At 48.5% G+C, this 21786-nt stretch overlaps 1 protein-coding gene and 1 long non-coding RNA gene across 2 annotated transcripts in view; one reads left to right on the forward strand and one right to left on the reverse strand.

Annotated features, from left to right (window-relative positions):
* The window catches only part of MXRA8 (matrix remodeling associated 8), a 52601-nt gene extending 32710 nt beyond the window's left edge, over window positions 1-19891 (forward strand). The window contains exons 7-10 of the mRNA XM_025186675.3: window positions 1989-2019; window positions 3242-3318; window positions 5011-5088; window positions 7872-19891. Of these exons, the coding sequence (XP_025042460.3) occupies window positions 1989-2019; window positions 3242-3318; window positions 5011-5088; window positions 7872-7897 (212 nt within the window). The 3' untranslated portion in view covers window positions 7898-19891. The remainder of the gene's footprint in view (window positions 1-1988; window positions 2020-3241; window positions 3319-5010; window positions 5089-7871) is intronic.
* Window positions 1-21786, reverse strand: part of LOC142819462 (uncharacterized) — a 42142-nt gene that overhangs the window by 9987 nt on the left and 10369 nt on the right. The gene's annotated exons all lie outside the window — the stretch shown is intronic.

The following is a 21786-nucleotide window of genomic DNA, read 5'->3' on the forward strand; positions in this document are numbered from 1 at the left end:
GCAGGCGTGGGCCTGCAGAGAGAGCAGTCATCAGGGGTTGGGGTGGTCCTGTGCTGCCCTGAATTGTTAAATTATGCCTCACCCATCAACCGCTCCATGTCACCACTGCATCCAGAGCAGACGACTTGTGTAAAGCCCAATGCACCACCTAGGGGTGCAGTAAGGTGTTGTCTGCAGCCTCCTGTGGACCCTATGCTGCAGGTGAATCTCCTCCTAGGAGGAGATAAGTGCCTACAGACATGGCTATCACAGAAATAGGTGCATATGCTATAGAGTGTATGGCTGTGTCTAGATTGGCCAGTTTTTCCACAAAAGCAGCTGCTTTTGCGGAAAAACTTGCCAGCTGTCTACACTGGCCGCTTGAATTTCCGCAAGAACACTGACGATCTCATGTAAGATTGTCAGTGTTCTTGCGGAAATATTATGCTGCTCCCGTTTGGGCAAAAGCCCTCTTGTGCAAATCATTTGCGCAAAAGGGCCAGTGTAGACAGCTGAGATTTGTTTTGCACAAAAAAGCTCCGATGGCTAAAATGGCGATCAGGGCTTTTTTGCACAAAAGCGCGTCTAGATTGGCCACGGACGCTTTTCCTCAAAAAGTGCTTTTGTGGAAAAGCGTCCGTGCCAATCTAGACGCTCTTTTCCACAAACGCTTTTAACGGAAAACTTTTCCGTTAAAAGCATTTCCAGAAATCATGCCAGTCTAGATGTAGCCAAAGTGTATGTGTGTGTGTGTGTGGTGAGAGAAAGAGAGAAAGAGAATAAGAGAGAACCTCCTCAGTGGATCTCTTAGATTGGCACTCTTTTTGGGAGTTGGGACCCTGTCAGTGGTTCCCAAACTTTTCGGCATCATGGCCCCTTTTTGATTTTTGAGAACCCCTCTCCCCCTTCCATCCTATAGCAGCAAAACTTGTTGATTAAAAAAATAAATAAAAAAGGAACTGACCAGGGCCAAAAACCAAAAATAGCAGCAAAACTTGGGGGGTGGGCTGGGTTGCTTCGTGCCCCCCTGGAATTCCTCCACGCCCCTCAGTTTGGGAACCCATGCATGGGGCGTCATTCACCTCACGCAAGTGGCCCTTCCTTTGGCTTAGTGTCTATGCCTTCACTCCTTGATGTGGCAGCCTCCTACAATCCAGCCCTACCTCAGCCCCTTGAACTCCAAGGAGGAACTGCCTCACTCTGGCCCAACAGCTTCCTTTTATCTGGCATGCTAGGCCCTGATTGGTCACATCCTTTTTGCCACTCTGTCTTTCCTGGAGGGCCTCTCTGTGGTTTGCTGGGCAGGGAGTGGCAAGGTCACAAGCCTCCAGCAGGGGGCTTCGGGGCCTTGTCCACCCCATCACAGACCCAAACACCAGTGGACCAAATTCTGATCTCAGTTACACTATTATAAATCTGGAGCCACTCCACTAGCTTAGACAGGGTTACACTGGGTTCACCTTGGTGTCAAATGAGAATAGAATCTAGGCCAAAGCCTCACTCAGGAGAAGACGACCCCTGAGATCATAGTTCCATCTAAGGATGATACCTGATACCTGCCTTTTGGAAAGGGCACAGACCTAAATGGCTCTATCCTGGTACCTGGGGCCCATGATGGACCCAGATCTAAAGGGCTTACCTGTGTGGAGGTGCCCCATAGACCAAGTACTGGTGATTGCAGCCGCACAGGGGTAGTTATCCCTGAAATGTCCAAGCCTTAAATACCACACAGAGACATGACAACTGGAGAAGACCAGCGCTTTTGGTTGCCAGTCATCTGCTGGTCAGGGAGGGGTGGGACAACTGGTGAAGATTTAGGCACAAAACGTGACGGCCAGTGGGCTGGGAAAGGGGGTGGCTGGATGGCCCTTGGGGAAGTGGAGCTGGGATGCACGTAGACGGGCTGAGAAAGCCAGGCCCAGTGTGAGCCCCGTCTCAGCCCGAGAGCAGAGTGCAGCGGGTTGGGCAGACCAGTGCTCCTGCTCATGGCATGTCTCTTTCCTGGCTAGGCTACGAGTACAACGTGAAGAAATATGAAGAGTAAGTAGGAATCCCTGATCGGTGGTAAAGAAGCACGGAACAAAGTGAAAGGTTCCAGCTCGAAGAATATGGGCCCAGGTCCTCAATGCTGTCATGTGTGGATTTCTGCCAGCGTCAGTAGGGTTGGATACCGGCCAAGGATGGGGCTGCCAAGTGCCTACTCATGGGACAAGCTTTATTCACTGCCTTCCTGCTGATTTGCCTGCAGCTCACTCCCTGCATATGGCTATTGCTGGGTGCTTGGTGCTGCCCACAAAAATTGGGATCCCATTTCCGGGGAGCAGCCTGAGCTCGACCAAAATGGGCAAGGGGTTGTCGGAGGGCTGGCTTGGTAGCTGAATTTCCTCTGCTTACACACTGGGTGCTGAGCCTCAAAACACACAGCACTTCCCCAGCGACATCCTCCGGCGTTTGCGGTAAAGACACAAAGTGCACAGGTCTGGGGCAAGCGTGCTCTGATAGTCCTGGGCACAAATCTGTTCCTCCTAAGCCCCTGTGAACTTTCTCTGCAGCTTGGGCCCGTGTCTGTGATGGGTGCTTCTCCATTTATTTCTCCATAAGGGAGAGACCTTGGCGGACCTGCTGTAAGAGCGGGTGGTACCTCTTCCCTTGGCAAGAGAGAGAGGTGGGGACGTTCCCCTGACTTCAGTAGGAGGCACGATTCCCTTTTGTGAGATCATGTTGTCGCGTGTTCCTTTCCCTCATGGGAAAAGGCGCATGAAGTTGACTAGGGATTTTATTTTCTGTATTATGGTTGTGCTTTAAGGGCCTGACTGAACTTACCAGGGATGTAAAATCCCGTTTAATTGGCTAACCGGTTAAACATATTGTTTAACCGATTAAAGTGGGGTGGAGTGGGGGGGGGGCCCTGCAGCCCAGCTGGAGCAGTCCCCCCGATCTGCCGCAGGGCTGGAGCAGCTTTAGGCAACCTTAACCAGTAAACCTCACCCATTAAGAACGAGGCTTACTGATTAACCAGTTAAACATTCACAAGCAGTGGGTGATGTTTTAACTGCAGTGCTCCCATTAGCTTTAAGATGTGTAGTGCAGCTGAAATCCTCAATGAACTGCTCTGAAATGACTCCCCTCTGAAGATCAGGAATTGGATGTGGGGAGCAGAGGTGATGGGAAAGATAGGGAAAAAAGGGGAACAACTTGCAAAAGCAAAGAGAGCAAATATCTGGCAAATTGTGACTTTTTTTCCTCTTGTTCCCTTTGCCAGGAAGGACGTGAATCTCAAAGAGCTTACAGTTGACCCAACCAACCTGACCCAGTATAAAAGTGAAGACATAAGGCTGGGTATGTGTTGAAGTAGCAGGCTTCTAACCCTGTGGCTCAAAGCAAAATCCAGGGGAACATGAAGTCACGTGATGCAAAAAGAGGATGGAGATTTGCAGGGTGCTAGCAGGACAATAATCCCAAAGCCACATTGATAGGTCTCTCAATGTACTTTGTCATTAACCCCATGTTACAGATGGTCAAACTGAAGCCCAGACCAACTAACTCACTTGTCCAATGCTAGACAGTAAGTCATTGGGAGAGAGAGCAATAGAATCCTCAAATCCAGCCTCTGAGGTCCCTGCTCTGATGATCTGACCTTGCTCCTCTCCCAGATTCACTGAGTAGCCCCTGGTTCATGTATTACGCGAAGGATTAAATAACACTGCCTTATTCACTCTCTCCAAACCACTCATGATTTTATAGACGTCTATCATATCCCCCTTCCGCTGTGTCTTTTCTAACTGTTCCCAGCCCTTGTAATCTTTCCTCACATGGAAGCTGTTCCATACCCCTAATCATTTCTGTTGTCATTCTCTGTACTTTTTCCTATTCCAATATACCCTTTTGAGACATGCTGACCAGCATTGCACATGGCGTTCAGGATGCGGGCGTATATTATGATATTTTCCGTCTTATTCGCTACTCATTTCCTAATGGTTCCTCACATTCTTTTTGCTTTTTTGACTGCTGCTGAAAATTGAACTGAGGTTTTCTGAGAACTATCCATGATGGTTCCAAGCTCTCATTCTTGAGTGGGAACAGCTAATTTAGACCCTATCATTTTGTGTGTGCAGTTGAGATTATAGTCTCCACAATGAGCATTACGTTGCCTTTATCAACACATAATTTCCCCTGCCATTTTCTTGCCCATTGGGTGAGATCCCTCTGTTACATACCAGGAGATAGATCCTGCTGCTTTTTACCGGAGCTTAAAATGGGAGCCTTGTTTGGATGGTTAATTCTCGGTGGTCAAGCTTGAGGAAGATTGCATTTAAAGTCATCTTGTTCCTTTTCCATGTACCAAGCTGAGCATTCCTAAAGGTGATGGGGGGGATGGGCAAACTCACCTGTAGTGTAACTCTGGGTATATCAGTGGACTCACTGGTACCTCAGGGAAGAATTTGGCCCTTTCTCTGTTTTGTCCTGTACAGTCCAAATAAAGGCCAACTCATCATCTCTAGAGGGAGGGACTTACTTGAAAAATTATAGGATACAGCAGGGGTCAGCAACCTATGGCACACATGCCATAAGTAGCATGCGAGCCAATTTTGAGTGGCATGCATGGTCATGGGCAAAGCATTGCCTGTGTTTAATGTTCTCTTGGGGTACGTCTAGACTACCGGGTTTTGTCGACAGAAGTTTTGTCGACAGTATCTGTCGACAAAACTTCTGTCGACAAAGAGCGTCCAGACACATTGAGTTCTGTCGACAAAGCAAGCTGCTATGTCGACAGAACCCTGTAGTCTAGACGCAACCCTACAGGCAATAACACCTTCTGTCGACAGAACTCTGTCAACAGAAGGTGTTATGCCTCGTAAAATGAGGTATACCAGCGTCGACAAAACTGCTGACGTCATGTCGACAGAACTCAGCGGTAGTGTAGACGCTGATATAGTTTTGTCGACAAAAGTCCACTTTTGTCGACAAAACTCAGTAGTCTAGACACACCCTTGGAGGCCAGTGTCTGAATTGTGCTCCTCCCTTATGCAGATTACAAAAACAACATCCTGAAGGAGAGGGCCGAGCAAAGCAAGACCTTCCCAGCAAAGATCATCGATTTAGACAAAGGTAGGCATGACCCATCCATCCACTAAATGCTGGATTGGATGCTCTTTATTGTGGGAGTGCAGGGAGGGGGACAGAGGGGAGCATGATGCTAAGATCACAGCAGCCCAAGTCACAGATGAAGAGGGAAAGTCCAAGCAGCCTGACACACGCCCGCTGGAATGAGGAGTTGGTTCTGCTTGTGGTCTGTCATCATGCAACCACAAGTTACAAGTGGTGAGTAGGAGCCATAAAAGCTCTTGGCAGCATGTGAGAATTTTCTTCCCATCCTGGTATGCGACAGAACTAGAATACTTTGTTCCAGTCTTCTAACTAATACTTTTCCCAGCTCAGAGGGGGCTACTCCTCACAGCAAAGAAGCCCTAGCTGAAATGGGCTGCCATGGAGGTTAGGAATGACCCATTCTCTGGAAGAAACCACCATGGGCTAATGGAGTTATGGACATGGTCCAAAACACTCAAACAGAACCCCCATGAGTCTCAATCTGTCTGTACATCTGGAGTAACTCCCCTGAAATCAACAAAGTGTCAAACTACTGAAAATGAGAAGGGAATCGGGGCCAGGGCCGTCTGTAATTCAACTTTATAATGTTACTAGAATATTTACCCTTCACTCAAATGAGTTTTGTTTTTCTTTATTTAAATCATTGTTCTGGGAGAGGGCCGGGGATGAGGGGTTCAGTAGGCAGGCTGCCCTAGGGAGAGAGGGTTACTTCAGCCATCTCTCACTGCAGCAGATCGGGGCTAGGAGCGAAGTGCTTCTCCCTGGCCACTGTAGCTTTAGCAGGTACAGCCGGGGTAGGGGTGCATGTCCCCTGGCTGGGGGACAGATAGACAATCAGACACACAAACAAACAAATTCTCTGAAGTATATAGTAACTAGCTGTCCCTTTCTCCACCCCTGCCCCCTACTGGCCCAACAGGATTATAACTGTCCCAGTCCACATCTCTGGCCCTTTATTGCCCCCTGTGGTCATTCTGCAGAATAATTGTCCTACCTAGGAGAGCCTTCCCATTCCATTTTGTGAGAAACAATCGCGTTCCAGGCATATCCCATTGTCCTGGCACAACCAAACTCTGACCTTGCTTTAAGCTAGGATAAGAGGTAGCTGCCTACCTAATTTGGTGGTCCTAGCTCTTACTGCTTAGGAGGAATTCTTGAACAAATGGTCTTGCAGATAGGTGGACAGACAGACAAGACTTACACTACATATAAGATTGGTGCAGTGATCATATAAGTTGCCCTGGAGCTGCAACTGTTTCCATGCTGTTACTGCCCAGATTCTGCAGAGCAGCTTAGAGTAACCATTTAAATAGGTTGGGACCAGTCTGAATCACATCTGTTACATCTGTGAAAGGACCACACCAGATCACTGAAAGAAGCAAAGTCAGTGGGGGGTTGGTAGCAAATGAAGGATCCATTTTGTCCTTTCTAGCAAAATGATTATGTGTTATTAGGCATAATGGAATATTCTATGTGTAAAGAGGAGGAGAGGCTTTTCCTAAAGGGAACCACCTGGCTCACAGAAATATAGGTGGATGAAAAGCTCCCAAATTCTCCCCCTTCCCACCTAGGCCTGGATGATTTTGAGAGTCACTTTCAGGGAGAACTGAAAAAGTTCTGTTCACTCTTGTCCATTTATCCTGTGAGTAGAGTGGGGTGACATTTTTTGACTAAAGCTTTTTTTTCAGTGTAAAATACAGATTCGGTGACATGAAAACACGTGGCAAATTCTTGTCAATTTTAGTGAATAGCTTTGGTTGGGGGGAGGGGAGGGGCGGAAACCTAAGGGAGAGAGAAATTCTGAAAAAATTAAAATGTTTTATTTTGACTTTTTTTCCAGCCAACTATTTTGCTTTAATTTATTTGAAACAACTTTTCATTTTGAAATTCCCTTCCATTTTATTTTTAAACAATTGTGGAAAAATGCTTGACCTCAAAATGACTCAAAATGATTCTTTTTTATTATTATTATTTTTCAAGTCACCAGCAATTTAGAAAAAAAAATCATTTTTGAGTCCCCCTGAAACTTATGTTGGAATTGCCAACAAACTGAAACATCTGGTTTTTGCATGGCTCAACCTGTGAGGTGGGAAAATGATGTAATTCCCATTTGGGGATCTGAGTCATTGGTGGCAGCAATAAGCTAACCCCCACCGTTGACCTAATCCTTCGTCACTTCAGCTCTGCAAATAGCGTAGTAGCGAAATCGATGTACTTACCGTGGCATCCTGTATAAGGTAAGATCAGCAGGAGATGTTCTCCCATCGACTCTGGCTACTCTTCTTGTCCTGGTGGAGTACTGGCATCGTCAACAGGAGAGTGCTCGGAGATCAATATATCATGTCTAAGTAGACACGAAAAATCGTTGGCCGATGGATCGATCACTTCAGCATGTTGGAGAGAAGCAAGGGCGGATGAGAGTGCCGCGGGGCCCCGGGCAGCAAAATTTCACGGGGCCCCCCCTTTGACACATGCGCCGTGGTGCCAAGGCGCATGCGCGGGACCTCTGGAAGCACGGGGCCCGATGCAGCCGCCCCTCTTGCCCTGCCCTAAATCCGCCGCTGGAGAGAAGGCCAATTCAAGTCTTCCAAGCAGCACTTAGCATCCTTTTAGCAGAGGCATCTCCATCACAATGCACCTCCCCGACCCCAGTGGGGTCTCAGAAAGAGGATTTTTATCGTGCTGTGAGCACCCCACTGCACAGCTATATAGATCACCATGGCTTGATTTGCATGATTTTAAATGAGTCTTCAAACGCTAACTTGCATCCTCTGTGCTTTCAGATTTCCGGAAGGAATACTGTAAATGAAGACATGCTGAAGCTGCTGGCTGGACCAGAAGCTGCAATTAAAGATAAATAGACGAGATGCGTTTCTTATTACAACATCCTTCCAGTTACCGTAGAGCTTTCATTTAGACTTTCTTCCTGGTGGGCACCACGGCATGTACAGCTGCATACAGAAAGGGTTAGACTCTGTGTGATGTTAAGATGATTTTTGGTGGCTTCTTTTTCCCCTTTCCTGATTTTTTTTGTTCTTTTGCATCCATGTTCTTTTCCCTCAATGGAACCAGCAGACATTTAGGTTTAACTTAACAGCAGTAAATAAACCCAAACTGCATCATGACCCTGAGGCACCCTTACATCAGGTACTTCTCCGTACAATGTGTTTACTGGGAAACAACACCAGGCCTGATTCTGAGTTCCCGCGCACTGGCGTAAATCAGGAGGAATAGTCATGACCTTTAGCACTTTCCATATTCAAGATGTGATATAAATGTGAGCTAATTCAGCCTCATGCCCTGCCAGAGGGTGAGCTAATATTCTCCTCTTCAGGTGGGGAAACTCAGGCACACCAGAGCAGTAACATGCTTGTGATTTTAGAGGACATGTTGCAGCACTGGGATTAGATCCCAGATGTGCTGTATGCTTAGCTCTGTCTTACTGCTAGACCAAACCCAGCCTTGGCATGAGCAGGTAGAGCGTTCTTTGAAGTCAATGGCGTTACACTGCTATAAAACCTGTGTACGTTAGACCAGAGCGAGGAACCTTACTATGAACAAGGCCAGATTCTTGGGTCCATCAGGTAGTTCTCTGCTGCATATTCTTCATTTGCCATAGGGGTCCTACCCAAGCAGTGAGGTGCAGACCTTAACTCTACTCTGTAGGTCTCTGAGCTGCAGGACGGATCAGGGAGGGGAATTTTTCACTGTGACCAAACCCAGCCCTAGGCATGACTCCCACTGAAGTAAAGAGAGGCTGTAGGCTGTGGCTGAACGAGGCCTTCGGAGAACAACTGGCAGCAAACTTGAACTCGCTGGATGGCACTTTCAGAAGCACCTTTATGATTTAGGAATACAAAGGCCCTTGAAAATCTATGGAACAGGTCCTCCTAAGTCATTTAGGTCCTTTTGAAAATCATAGGAACAGCCATACTGAGTCAACCCAGTGGTCCACCTAGCCTTGTATCTTGTCTACCAACAGGCCAGTGCCAGATGCTTCAGAGGGAGTGAACAGAACAGGTCAGTTTATCAGTGATCCATCCCCTGTTGTCCAGTCCCAGATTCTGGCATTCAGAGGGTTAGGGACTTGAGAGCAGGGGATTGCATCCCTGACCAGCTTGGCTAATAGCCCATGAACTTATCCAATTCTTTAAATTCAGTTATACGTTTGGCCTTCACAACATCCCCTGGCAAGGAGTTCCATAGGTTGTACATTGTGGGAAGGCGCACTTCCTTATGTTTTTTTAAAACCTGCTGCCTATTAATTTCTTTGAGTAACCCCTGGTTTGTGTATTATGTGAAAGAGTAAATAACATTTCCTTACTCCCTCTCTCTATGCCAATCATGTTTTTATAGACTTCTATCATATCCCCCTTTAGTTGGGTCTTTTCTAACAGCGCCCAACCTTTGTAATCTTTCCTCATATGGAAGCTATTCCATATGCCTAATCATTTGTGTTGCCCGTCTGTTCCTTTTCCAATTCATAGTGACCAGAATTGCACACTGCATTCAAGATGTGGATGTACCATGAATGTCTGCAGTGACATTCTGGTATTTTTCATCTTATTCTCTACCCATTTCCTAAGGGTTCCTCACCTCCTGTTTGTCTACACTGGCCCTTTTCCGGAACAGTGTTCCGGAATAAGGACTTATGCCCGAGCAGGAGCAGAATAGTTTTTCCGGAATAGCGGCTGATTTTGTACAGTAGAGCATCGTTGCTTTTCCGGAAATTCAAGGGCCAGTGTAGACAGCTCGCAGCTTATTCCGGAAAAGCAGCTGATTTTCTGGAATAAGTGGCCCAGTGTAGACACAGCCTTTGTGTGCAGTTGGGATTATGTTCTCCAATGAGCATTACTTTGCATTTATCAACACATAATTTCACCTGCCCTTTTCTTACCCAGTCGCCCGGTTTGGTGAGACCCCTTTGTAACTCCTCACAACCTGTTTTGGATGTAGCAGTCTTGACTAATTTTGCATCATCTTCAAACCTGGCCACCTTACTGCTTTTTCCAGATCATTTATGAGCATGTGGAACCTCATTTGTCCCAGTCCAGGTTCTTCAGGGATCACGTTATTTATATCTCTCTGTTCTGAAATATGACCATTGATTCCTATACTTTGTTTCCTATGTTTTCACCAGTTACTGATCCATCAGAGGACCTTCTCTCTGGTCTCCTGAGAGCTTACTTTCAAATCCTTTGGTGAGGGATCTTATCCAAAAGCCCAAGTTCTCTATATCCACTGGATCACCCTTGTCCACATGCTTATTGACCCCCTCCAAGAAATCTAGTAGATTGGTTAGGAACAATCTCCCTTTACAAACGCTAGGTTGATTCTTCTGCAACATATGGATGTGTCTGATTAATTCTTTTCTTTACGATAATTTCAAACAGTTTTCCTGGTGCTGAAGTTAGGTTGACTGATCTGTAACTGCCAGGGACACCTCTGGAGCCTTTCAAAAAATTAGTGTAACATTAGCTAAGCTCCCAGGCATGTGGTACAGAAGCTAATTTCAGTGATAGGTGACACTGCAATTATTAATTCCACAATTTCTTATCCGAGTTCTTTCAGAACTCTTGGTCTGTGTCTAGACTTCCCAGCTGTCTACACTGGCCGCTTGAATTTCCACAAGAACACTGACTTCCTACTGTCTGAAATCAATGTTTCTTGCGGAAATACTATGCTGCTCCCATTCGGGCAAAAGTCCTTTTGCACAAAGCTTTGCGCAAAAGGGCCAGTGTAGACAGCTCAGATTTGTTTTGTGCAAAAAAGCCCCGATCGCGAAAATGGCGATCGGGGCTTATTTGCGGAAAAGCGCGTCTAGATTGGCACGGATGCTTTTCCGCAAAAAGTGCTTTTGCGGAAAAGCATCCGTGCCAATCTAGACGCTCTGTTCCAAAAATGCTTTTAACGGAAAACTTTTCCGTTAAAAACATTTGTGGAAAATCCTGCCAGTCTAGACGTAGCCTTGGGAGAATACCATCTGGCTCTAGTGACTTATTGCTGTTTAGTTAACCAATTTGTTTCAAAAGCTCTTCTTTTGACTCCTCAATCAGGGACAGTTCCTCGGATCTGTCACCTAAAAAGAATGGCTCATGTGTGGACATCTCCCTCGTGTCCTCTGTAGTGAAGACTGGTGCAAACAATTCATTTAGCTTCTCTGCAGCACCCTGGTCTTCCTTGGGTTCTCCTGCAGCACCTCAATCGTCCTGTGGCCCCATTGACTAGCTGGCATTTCATATCCTCCACCACCTGTTCCCTATTGGAGAAAGAACATCCTCCTCCTGCTGTGGAGAGCATTCTTTGTTTGTCAGACCTGGAAAGTCCCACGGAAGGAGGATCAGATTCAGAAGGGATGCAGGCAGTGTTCCCTATAAGCTGTGTGGACTAGCAAGGCACTCTCAGCTAGGCTTGTTTCTCCAAGTGGTGCCCATTTGCACAGGTCTCGGTGCGCATAACAAAATTTATTCTGCACAGATGGAAAAAATCTGCACAGGGATGCAAAAGATTTCAGGGAGCATTAGATGCAGCGTGTGTGTAGTATCAGCAAACTCGGAAAGCAGGCGACGGGGCGGTTTCACTGTGCTAATTCCTAGGCAGGGAGGTTCAGGAGGCAAAGGAAACAGGATCAGTTCTGTGGATGTTGGTAGGTCCACCGACAGAGGGGGACTAAGGAAGCAGTTGCCCCAGAAGCCAGCAATTCAAGGAGTCTGGGGGCTCTGGCCACCCCTGCAGTAACAGCGTTGGTGGCTGGAGCCCCAGGACCTTTTGAATCACTGCCCAGAGCACTGTGTGGCTCGGGGGGGTGGGACACCACAGTCAAATGTTTGGAGGAGAGGGCTGGCTGCCTCCGGACCAGCCCCTTCCGAGTCTCCCCACACCTTGCTGCAGGGCCCACGGGGGCGGTAGGCCCGCTGGATGCTGGCTTCACATTTGGAAGCAGGGGAAGGAGGCTGAGATGCCTTTTGCAAATAGCCAGCCTTTTGGACTGGAATTTCTGGTTTAAAATTGAATCTCATTCTGAGTCAAGCCTTTGCACGTTGCAAATCACAGCGTGGATTCTGCCAGAGTCCCGTTTCCATTATCTCCTCATTGGCAGAGGCTGAAGTCCAGAGAGTTGCATTTGTTTACCCCAAAGCTGAATTCAGTTCTTCATGCTCCATCAAAGGGATCATGGACAATGTTCCCTCTATTGCCCCCCCCCTCCCCCCGCATCTTCGTGTAGAATAAATTTGGTTTGATGCACCAAGGCATATGCAGATGTGCACCACCAGGAGAAACATGCTGCCAGCTAGGAGCACCCTGCTAATCAGCTGGGCAGCACCTGAATCTCTCCTGTGTGGTCACCCAAGTGCACAGGGAACACTAATCACAGATGGAGCCAAACTTGTCCCAATGCCATGGGACTCTCCTACATATGTAGAAGCAAAGTCAAGAGGCTTTTTGTACTGTGGCAAGGGCCCTTCTCACCCAGGCCACAGCTTGGGCCAGTCTCACACCCCTCTACCCCAGGGATCAGGGCTTGAAGCTGGTTTCTGGGATAGGGAACCCAGCCACTCCTCTTGGGACTCCTTCCCCTGTTGTTCCGGTTCTAAAGCTGTTATGGTTTACTGACTGCCTCCTCTCACTCTCCTCCTCCAGCTGCTAACTGCTGAGGCTTTTAAAGGCCTCCAGCAAGCCAGCAGTGGAGACAGCTGGCCCCAATCTGCCTGAGCCCGCTTCCTAACAGCTGCTTCTAATTATCCTGCCACCCACCATTTCTATTTAGCTGGTCTTTTCCCATTGTTGGGCTGCCTTTCTCTCACTCTGCAGCAGCCCTCTAGCCTGCCACAGTACCTAAAGAAGGCTACGTCTATATTGGCAAGATTTTGCACAAATACTCTTTAACTCAAGAGTTTTTGCGTTAGAGTATTTGAGTAAGAGAGCATCTACACTGGCATGTGCCTTTGCGCAAAAGATGTACTTTTGCACAAGAGCATTTGTGCCAGTGTAGACGCTCTCTTGTGCAAGAAAGCTCCAATGGCCATTTTAACCATCAGGCTTTCTTGCACAAGAAATTGATGTTGCCTGTCTACACTGGCCTCTTGCACAAGAACAGTTGTGCAAGAGGGCTTATCCTGAGTGGGAGCGTCAGAGTATTTGCGCAAGAAGCACTGATTTTATACATTAGAATGTTAGTGTTCTTGCACAAGTATTTGAGGCCAACGTAGATGTAGCCGAAGTGTCTAAAGGAAAATGGTTCATCAGAGGACCATGCATGCTCTGATTTCTTGGTGGCTGTGGGTGTCTCCTTACAAAAGAGTAATTTTTGGTGGGAGAGCACTACTTTAATGCAGCCTCTTAAGGCAACGTTAGATGAATAGTGCCGGTGTGGGAAAATACTGAGGCAATATACTTAGGTAATTCTTTAATATCAAGTTATCCTGGACCCTCCTACTGATCCAATGGCCCCATATAGGGATCTCGTAACTGTTGAGAAACCTCCCTTAGCTTCATTTAGCTCTGCTTCCTGCACACTGCTCAGGGATGGCAGATCCCTGATCCCATGGGCCACTGGCCCTTGCTTCCCCTGCCTCAGAAAGCACAGTCATTCTGGGTTTGGGTTTTGCCCGGCTTGATTGAAATCCAACCTATGTCCCTGCAGGTGCTGGGGCAAGTGGGGGTTATTCAATCAGGGCAGCCCAGTCTCAAGCAATTAGCACTAACGTCTCTCGTTGTGTCGTTCATGCCTGCGAGTCAAAGGTTGGAACTTGTATTTGCTGGTTCAGATTGCTCGGTGCTGCTTAGATAGACACAGGCTAGAAAGGGGGTCACTTACTCATAAACCCCAAAGGAGTTTAAGTGTTTCATTTGTAGTCTCGGCTGCAAGATAGTGTGGGCGGGGGGAATGAGCTTGTTTTTGGAACTAGGCACAGGGCTTTGAGCGCATCCCCTTGTTTGCTTGGCTTTTCCATGGGGATGTGGGTAGCAGCCATGTGAGCTTGGGGGCGGTGACCCTATGTTGCTGGAGGCGGGATGCTACGTTGGTTCTTGGCTTGCTTAGCAAGCAAAGGAAGCACCGACTCTGAAGAGGTGCTTGTGTGGGATTTTGTGGAGGCTCCCGCTAGTTCCTAGGACGCTTGTGGGTGGAATTTGGCTTGTGCAATGCATCCTGCAGATACCGAAAGCCAACTGCCTCGCTCGCTGTCCAGGTGGCACGACTGGCTTGGCGTTTCAGCTGGGGTCCCAAGTTTGCTGGGAAAAATGACCCCAAATGTGGCCAGGCAGGATTGTGCCTGGCAGTTGTTGGATGCTCCTCACTGTCCAAGCCCCTTCAAAGTAAGGGCCAGGCTGGAAGTCTCAACAGACAGCACAGGAACAATGAGTTTGCTATGATGGATCAGGCCACTGCCTGGTAACCATGCCGACCATCAGCAATTCTGGGCCCAGGGCAGATATCAATGGGCCCCCTGCATGGGGCCACAAGGCCTCCATCTGGAGAAGCCCCAAATGCTCCCCCCACCAGAGGAGTCCTGGCCCGGCCCCTTCCCCCACTTGCTTGGATGAGTCCCAGGGCAGCTACACCTCCCCTCCTTTCCCCAGATCCAGTCAGCCTGCAGCAGTGTCTCTTGCTTCAGAGATGCTTTCCCCAGAGAAGGGAGAAGTACAGTGACCACGCCCCCCAGGCCCCGTTAAATCCCCCAGGCCTCTGGACAATTGCCCCGTTACCCTCCCCGTCGGCCGACTGCCTCCTGGCTCAGGCACTGTCTGGTGCCTCACAAGAAAGTGCAGTTCCCTGGCCAATTGCACTGGGCTGCACGTTGGAGGGACAACGTTCCCTCTTTGTCTGGCCAGCCATGTGAGGCGCTCAGAGCCAGACACCACTGAAGCTGAGCAAGAATAAATTCAAAGTTTCCAAACATTGATGGGGGGAAGAGATTTTAAAGAGGGCCTTTTGGAGGACTGCACCCTCTCAAACCAGCTGAAATGGCAGCATGAAAGTGTGGAGTGGCACATCCAGTGCTCTGTGTAGTAAAAGGTTGGTTTTGGCTAATCAGCTAGGGTATGTGTTGCTGCCCGCTACCACAGAAGTGGGGAGCAGAGGGCCCAGTGATATCTGCCCTTGGCCCAGAATTGCTGTTGGTCTGCATGGTTACCAGTATAATTTACCAGGTCAGAGGCCAGAGAGAAACAAATCCAGGCAAGATTTCAGGACAATCTGGTTAGTGTTCCCAAAGTACTATTGAGTAATCAGCCGCACGGGAGTCAGCAGGGCAGGTCCTTGTGGGTAATGGCGTAGAGGCGTGATGAGAGGTGGACAGCTTTCAGCTCTGATGTCATTGAGCAGCTCATGAGCATGACCTCCTTTGCATGTTTGCTCTTGTACATTATGGGCCTTTCCCCCTTGGCCTGAAGGAATATGGCTGAGGCCGTACATGAAAAGCCCTTTAGAGTCACAGTAACTGCGAAATGGGGAGAGGGGAACAATAAGATGATTGACTCTTTCCCATGCAAGTGTGGGTTAATAATCCCCAACCCACGTCATATCATAGCTTAAGTTGAGACGGATGGTTTGGGGGCTAAGCTTAGCCCCAAAAGAGCAGGGCTTTTTTCCTGGCTCTGTTACAGACTCATAGGATGACTTAGGACGTGCTGATTTCCTTCTGTGCGGCTCAGTTTTCTCATCAGTGTATAGGGACAGTAATTCCTTGCTCACAGGGAGCAATTCGTTAATATTTGTAACGCACTTGGAGAACCTTAAATGCCTGTCCCTGTAGCAGTGCAAAAAAAAATCATTCCACTGAGCAGATGCTGTGTTTAATCTTTAGCAGACGTGGTTCCCTTTTGATTTGTGGACTCTAGTCAAGCTTTGGATCCATATAATTTCCTTTGTGTCCTGAGACTCGCATTCCACCGTAACAATACTAATACCCATAACACACGCCAATGTCTGCTGATTGCTTCCCCTGTTCTGAAGCAAGCTGATGGCAGCCCATGCAAAGTGCCTGCTAGGGTAGTTAAGATTTTATAGACTGTAATCTTTTGTTTGGAAACAAGGCAACAGTTTACATCAGTGACCTTAAAAAGGGTTACGTTCCATACCAGCTGGTCCCGGCTCAGCTCGGCTCTTTGGAAGAAGAATTTTCCAGAAAGCTTTGTGCAGCAAAAGGGCCTTTATTTTTAATTCTTGGAATCAACATCCTCCGGTGTTGGCATGGACATGGGGACTAGGAGGGCAGGGTGGGGGGGATGCTGCAGCACCCCCAGGCTCTTGGCTTAGAAACCGGGTTCCTGACTGCCCCTCCGCATGCAGCAGCAAGCTCTGCTCCTGGTCCCGCACCTAGGGATCCAGCTGTCACCCCACACTCTGGGGGCCCTGTTGCTGGCTCCATACTTGAAGTCCCGGCTGCTGACCCATGTGCCCAGGGCTCTTCAGCAAGCCCCGAGCCTAAGTTGCTGGCCCCGCATGCCAAGGCTGTTTCCTGGCCTTTATTGAGGGAAGAGGAGAACAAGTAATAAGAGGAGATGTCAGCACCTCCACTCTTAAAAAGGTTCCTGCGCCACTGGGTGTTGGTGGCTTTGACTTCGGAGCAGTGAAATCATAAGCCTTTCCCTATGTTTTATGCTCTCTGCTTTGACACATTGCCAGAAAGTTTGCTTTCTTGCACTTGCATTCACACGGATGGAGTCATTTTGGCTGGATTCCTCCCCCATGCAGTTGTTTGTAAGGAATTATTGTTAACCTACAGCCTTCTCCTTTTTTTTACCATGCCTGGTAGTTTGGCACTGGAGAAAAAGACAGAGAAAGTCTAGGATGAGTGTAGTGAAAATGACATTGTCATGATCTTAATTGGCAATAAACAGCGGGGAGTCCCTTCGGTAGACAGGAAACTGGGTACCGATAAAAGACTGAGGCACCTAGGCGGAGTCTGATTCGGAAAAGATGAAATAAACAACAGCTCTTGGGTTTCAGAGAGTCTGGGCAAAAAATTATCCTTGGCGTGAGCTGGTGAGATCTTAATTGAAGCCTTCCTGAGTTGAACTTGACTAGAAGCTTGTGAGATGGTGTAATTTGATGCAGCTGTGCACGCCTTAGACAGGTGCTGAAACAACAGGGATTATGTTAGGCTACAATTTCGATATTTTGACAGAAAGTACACAGCTGCAGTTGTTGCTGGGAGTTGATATTGAACTATGTATTTTGGTAATTAGAAACCTGCTAATTACAGTGGCACTCCATCTAGATGAGAACCTGCCTGGCAGGTGTTATGCTCTAACTCAGTCCTTACCTGGGGCTTGCCCAGATTGCATGCAGGAGGTAAGATGCACCTGGATGTTTTGGGGATTCTCTTAGCAAGAAGTGTTTCTCCCCCTCCCCAGATCTGAGTGGCTGGGCAGGTGTGAAAAGTCAAAGGCGTAGATACTAAGTGCAGCTTTGAAAAAGAATAGAGAATAAGCGAGGGAATATCTTATTGCCTCTGTGTAAATCATGGTACGCCCACATCTTGAATACTGCATACGGATGTGGTTGCCTCGTCTCAAAAAAGATATGTTGGCATTGGAAAAAAGTTCTGAAAAGGGCAACAAAAATGTTTAGGGGGTATGGAACGGCTGCCATATGAGGAGAGATTAAAAAGACTGGAACTTTTCAGCTTAGAAAAGAGCAGACTAAGGGGGAATGTGATAGACAGGGCTTGACAAATAATACAATCTACTCGCCCGTGGCGAGTAGATTGCAACCCGGAAGAGCCAGGTTCGGGCGATCTGCGCATGCGCAGATCGTCAGACAGCACGGCTGGCGAATGGGGCTCGCCGCGGTTCGGTGAGCCCTGGTGATAGAGGTCTATAAAATCATGACCAGTGTGGAGAAAGTGAATAAGGAAAAGTTATTTACTTGTTCCCATAACAGAAGAACTAGGGGTCACCAAACAAAATGAATAGGTAGCAGGTTTAAAACAAACAACAGGAAGTATTTCTTCATGTAACGCACAGTCAACCTGTGGAACTCCTTGCCAGAGGATGTTGTGAAGACCAGGACTCTGACAGGGTTCAAAAAAGAGCTAGATAAATTCATGGAGGATAGGTCCATCAATGGCTATTAGCCATGATAGATAACATGGTTTCCCTTGACTCTATTTGTCAGAAGCTGGGAATGGGTGACAGGAGAGGGATCACTTGATGATTTTCTGTTCTGCCCATTTTCTCTGGAGCACCTGGCATTGGCCACTGTCAGAAGACAGGAGACTGGGCTAGATGGACCTTTGGTCTGACCCGGGATGGCTGTTCTTATGGCTTCCCTGATGATACTGGACTGTGAAGCAAAGGCAGACCCACTTTCTCTGTTGGGTTTCTCCCCAAGAGCTTACTGATTTACACCATTTGCACCAGCGAACGATCTGATCCACTGTGTTTTGTTAACGGAAATAGGAATAATTTTGGTTTGTCTGATGGTTCCTCCTGGCAAGGAATGGAATGTGACAATTTGCATGTGGAAAGAAAACCCCTTGCAAGCACAGGAAAAACTGTGAAGTTAGTTTGTTTTAATTTGTCTGGGCTCTTGGGTTGTCTTACATCACTAGGGTTTTTATTTTAAAAAAAGCCTCCCTGATCAAATTGTAGCCATTGCAATGTAGAGAAGTGTCTTTCTGTTTTTAATGGAAAGCCCAAAAGGTGTTAGCATGACAAACCAAACTTCTGGTCTGAGAGCTGGCTAATTAACCATAGGAACAACTTACCCAGAGACCTGCTGGCTTCTCCATCACCTGAACTGTTTCAGTCAAAGGGGGATGCTTGCGACAAGATTTGCTTCAGCTCAGCCAGAAGCTCTGGGCTAAGTGCAGAAATTAGTGGCTGAGATTCTCTGGCTTGTGTTGCACAGAAGGTGATCAGAACAGTCCCCTCTGGCCATAGGCACCGACTTCTCACTTTGATGGGGGGCTTGACTCTGCTCCAGGCCCCACCCCCTCCAGACCTTTCCCCAAATTCCCACCCCTGCCCCACCCCTTCCTGCCCCTACTTTACCCCCTTGCATCTTCCCCACCTCCTCCCATGCCTCCCAAGTGTGCTCCTCCCTCTCCCTCCCAGAACTTGAATCAGCTGCTCACAGCACTCTGGAAGCTGGGGGAGGGGGAGCTTGGCACCAATAATTTTTCCCTAGGGGTGTTCCAGCCCTAAGGCACTGAAGGGCTTGGTGCCTATGCCTCTGGCTGTAAAAGCGATGACCCCTCTGCTGGGGGACTGGTGCTGCCTTTAGCTTTTTCTGAGGTTCATTTGGAACATGTCTAGTTTATTTCTAATATGGAGCCCTCACAGTTTTAATTATTTGAATTTAGACATGGAGAAATCAGCCAGAAAACCTGTTTATCCAATTGGAGTAATACATGCAATAGAAAATGCCGCCTAAATTAAATATGGGCCCACATTTGTCTCCGTTAGAGCTGTGCAACCCTATAACAGTCATAGCCAGGAGCCCTTCCTCCCACGATCTCAACGTGTTTCGCAAGGTCTGTAACTAGAACTGTCTTCATGCCTCACGTGGGGAAACTGAGGCACACCGTGATTTGTATCAACATGTCCAAAGATTCACTACCGATCAGCAGCAGGACTGGGACACAGATCACCTGCTTTTCCACTGTGTGCACTAGCCCCTGAACGGTGCTGCCTCTCCAGATGGAAAGGAGAGGTTAGCCCTTGAAAGCTGGTTTGACTCTGTGTTGTAATATAATTCATTTCCATGCTATTGTTGTTGCTTAATTGTTGTCATTTATCAGCTCATTGCGTAACGCTCCTTCCATGTAAGCAATAAAGAGGAATGTAATTGGTTTTCAAATGCCATTGGTCTGTCTTCTTGCTTGGTGCGATGCCTCCCAAGGAACCGAGAAGCCACAGCACGTTCCTCCGTACACCCGTGCCGCAAAGTGCTCCTGAATGCTCCACAAAGCCAGCCCCAGTCCCCCATGCTCCCAGTGCACGGAACTCCCCCTTGAGGCTGGGAAGAGTTCCCCGGGGAAGGGCTCATCCGACTGGGCTTGGAAGGCCCAAATCCTGCAGTCGATATGCAAACTGACTTCCCAAGAAGTTGCATATAAGAACTATAGGAGCAGGCCGCCTGCTGCATGTACAGATCGGGCCCCCGCTGAAGGTTTAGCAGGCCATGGCGATGCACATGGGTGTAGCACAGAAAGAGATGACACTGCATGGGGGTGTGTGTGGAGGGGAGTCTTGGGCATGACAACTGTACACAGGCCTGCCAATGAGGAGCGGGGTGCGGTAAAGGGGGCAGTTGCCCTGGGGTCCTGCAATTCAAAAGGGCCAGGGGCTCCCAGCTGCTGCTGCTGTGACAGCCAGAGCCCTGGGCCCTTGAAATTAGCACCGGAACCCCACACAGCACGCTCCAGGCAGTTCTGAGGGCTGCTTGGGGGAGGCTAGACCCAGCCCCGCCCATTCCACCCTAAGCTCCGCCCATTCCACCCTAAGCTCCACCCCTTCCAGCGGCATGTAACCAGCCATCTCCCCACCCCTGCAATTCCCAGTGAGTCTGTTGACCCCATTGACTGTATAAGCAACATTATTACTGTTAGTAGCATCCTGTAGCATTGGCTGACAGGCAAAGAATTTGTCTTTAATGGGGGGCAGGAATCTGCCCCACCCGCCTGCTGCTGTGAGTTACACTTGTAAAGCTCGTGCCCCTTAGTGTGGATTTAGTCAATTCCCACCTCCCTGGAATTCCTGCTGGACTCACATACCCGCCCAGCCTCCCCACAGCCGTTCTGCTCTCAGAGAGCCACCGACTGCTGAGCGATATTCCGGCGGGCGCGAACAGGTTCTTGCCAGGCCGGCGTGGAAGCCGCTTCTGTTACCCCATTGGCTGGATAGTCCAATCCATGGAAGAGGGAGATCTGAGCATTTGGGGGTGGGAGACAACCAGGAGGTGACCCAGTGTAAACAGGCAGCGGAGAATTGACTCTGCTGTTCAAGGAGCCGTGTCTGCCTGCTTGGCTCGAGCCAAGGCATGGAAATTCAGATTAAAACCAATCCATTGTCACCCCTTGCCCAGGGCGAGTCCGCCAGCACTGCCTCCTTCAGCGCCCCCCACTGGCCTAAGTAAACCTGGTGAAAGAGCGGGCTAGAGCTGAGCTGGAGGGATCCTCCCCAAATCCCCTTCCTGACAGCAGATTGAAAGAAGGTTGGGGTGAGGTCCCTGCCTCTGTTGGCATCACTCCCCTCCCCCTTGTCTGGGTGCTGCTGGATCAGCCCTGATAGGATCAAGCACCCAAAATACTTGTGATGAGCAAACACGTTGCCTTTGGAGTGCCCCACATGGCCCCAGGCAGGTGGAGCCTTCAGTTTCTTTGCCTGCGATGATTTCAGAACCCAGCAGCGTGCAGGAGGACTAGGCAGTCGGACCCATTTGTAAGCTGCAGCGTGTGTTCGTCACGGCAGCGTTGGAGCTGGCCATTCTGAGCCGATAGGATCATCCCTGGACGTGGTGCCAACCAAGGTTCCCTCCCATCTTTTCCTGCCATGTGCGGAATAATGTTTAGTGTGCACCAAGGCATGTGCGAATGTGCACCCCCAGCAGAAATGCCAAATCTAGCTGTGGACGCTCTGCTAATCAGCTGGGTGGCATTTGAGTTTCTGCTGAGTGGCTGGAACTCCTTGCCTGTGAAGGCTAGGACTATAACAGGGTTTAAAAGAGAACTAGATAAATTCATGGAG

Source organism: Pelodiscus sinensis, chromosome 24, assembly GCF_052426305.1.
Source record: "Pelodiscus sinensis isolate ZL-2025 chromosome 24, ASM5242630v1, whole genome shotgun sequence".
Classification (NCBI taxonomy): domain Eukaryota; kingdom Metazoa; phylum Chordata; order Testudines; family Trionychidae; genus Pelodiscus; species Pelodiscus sinensis.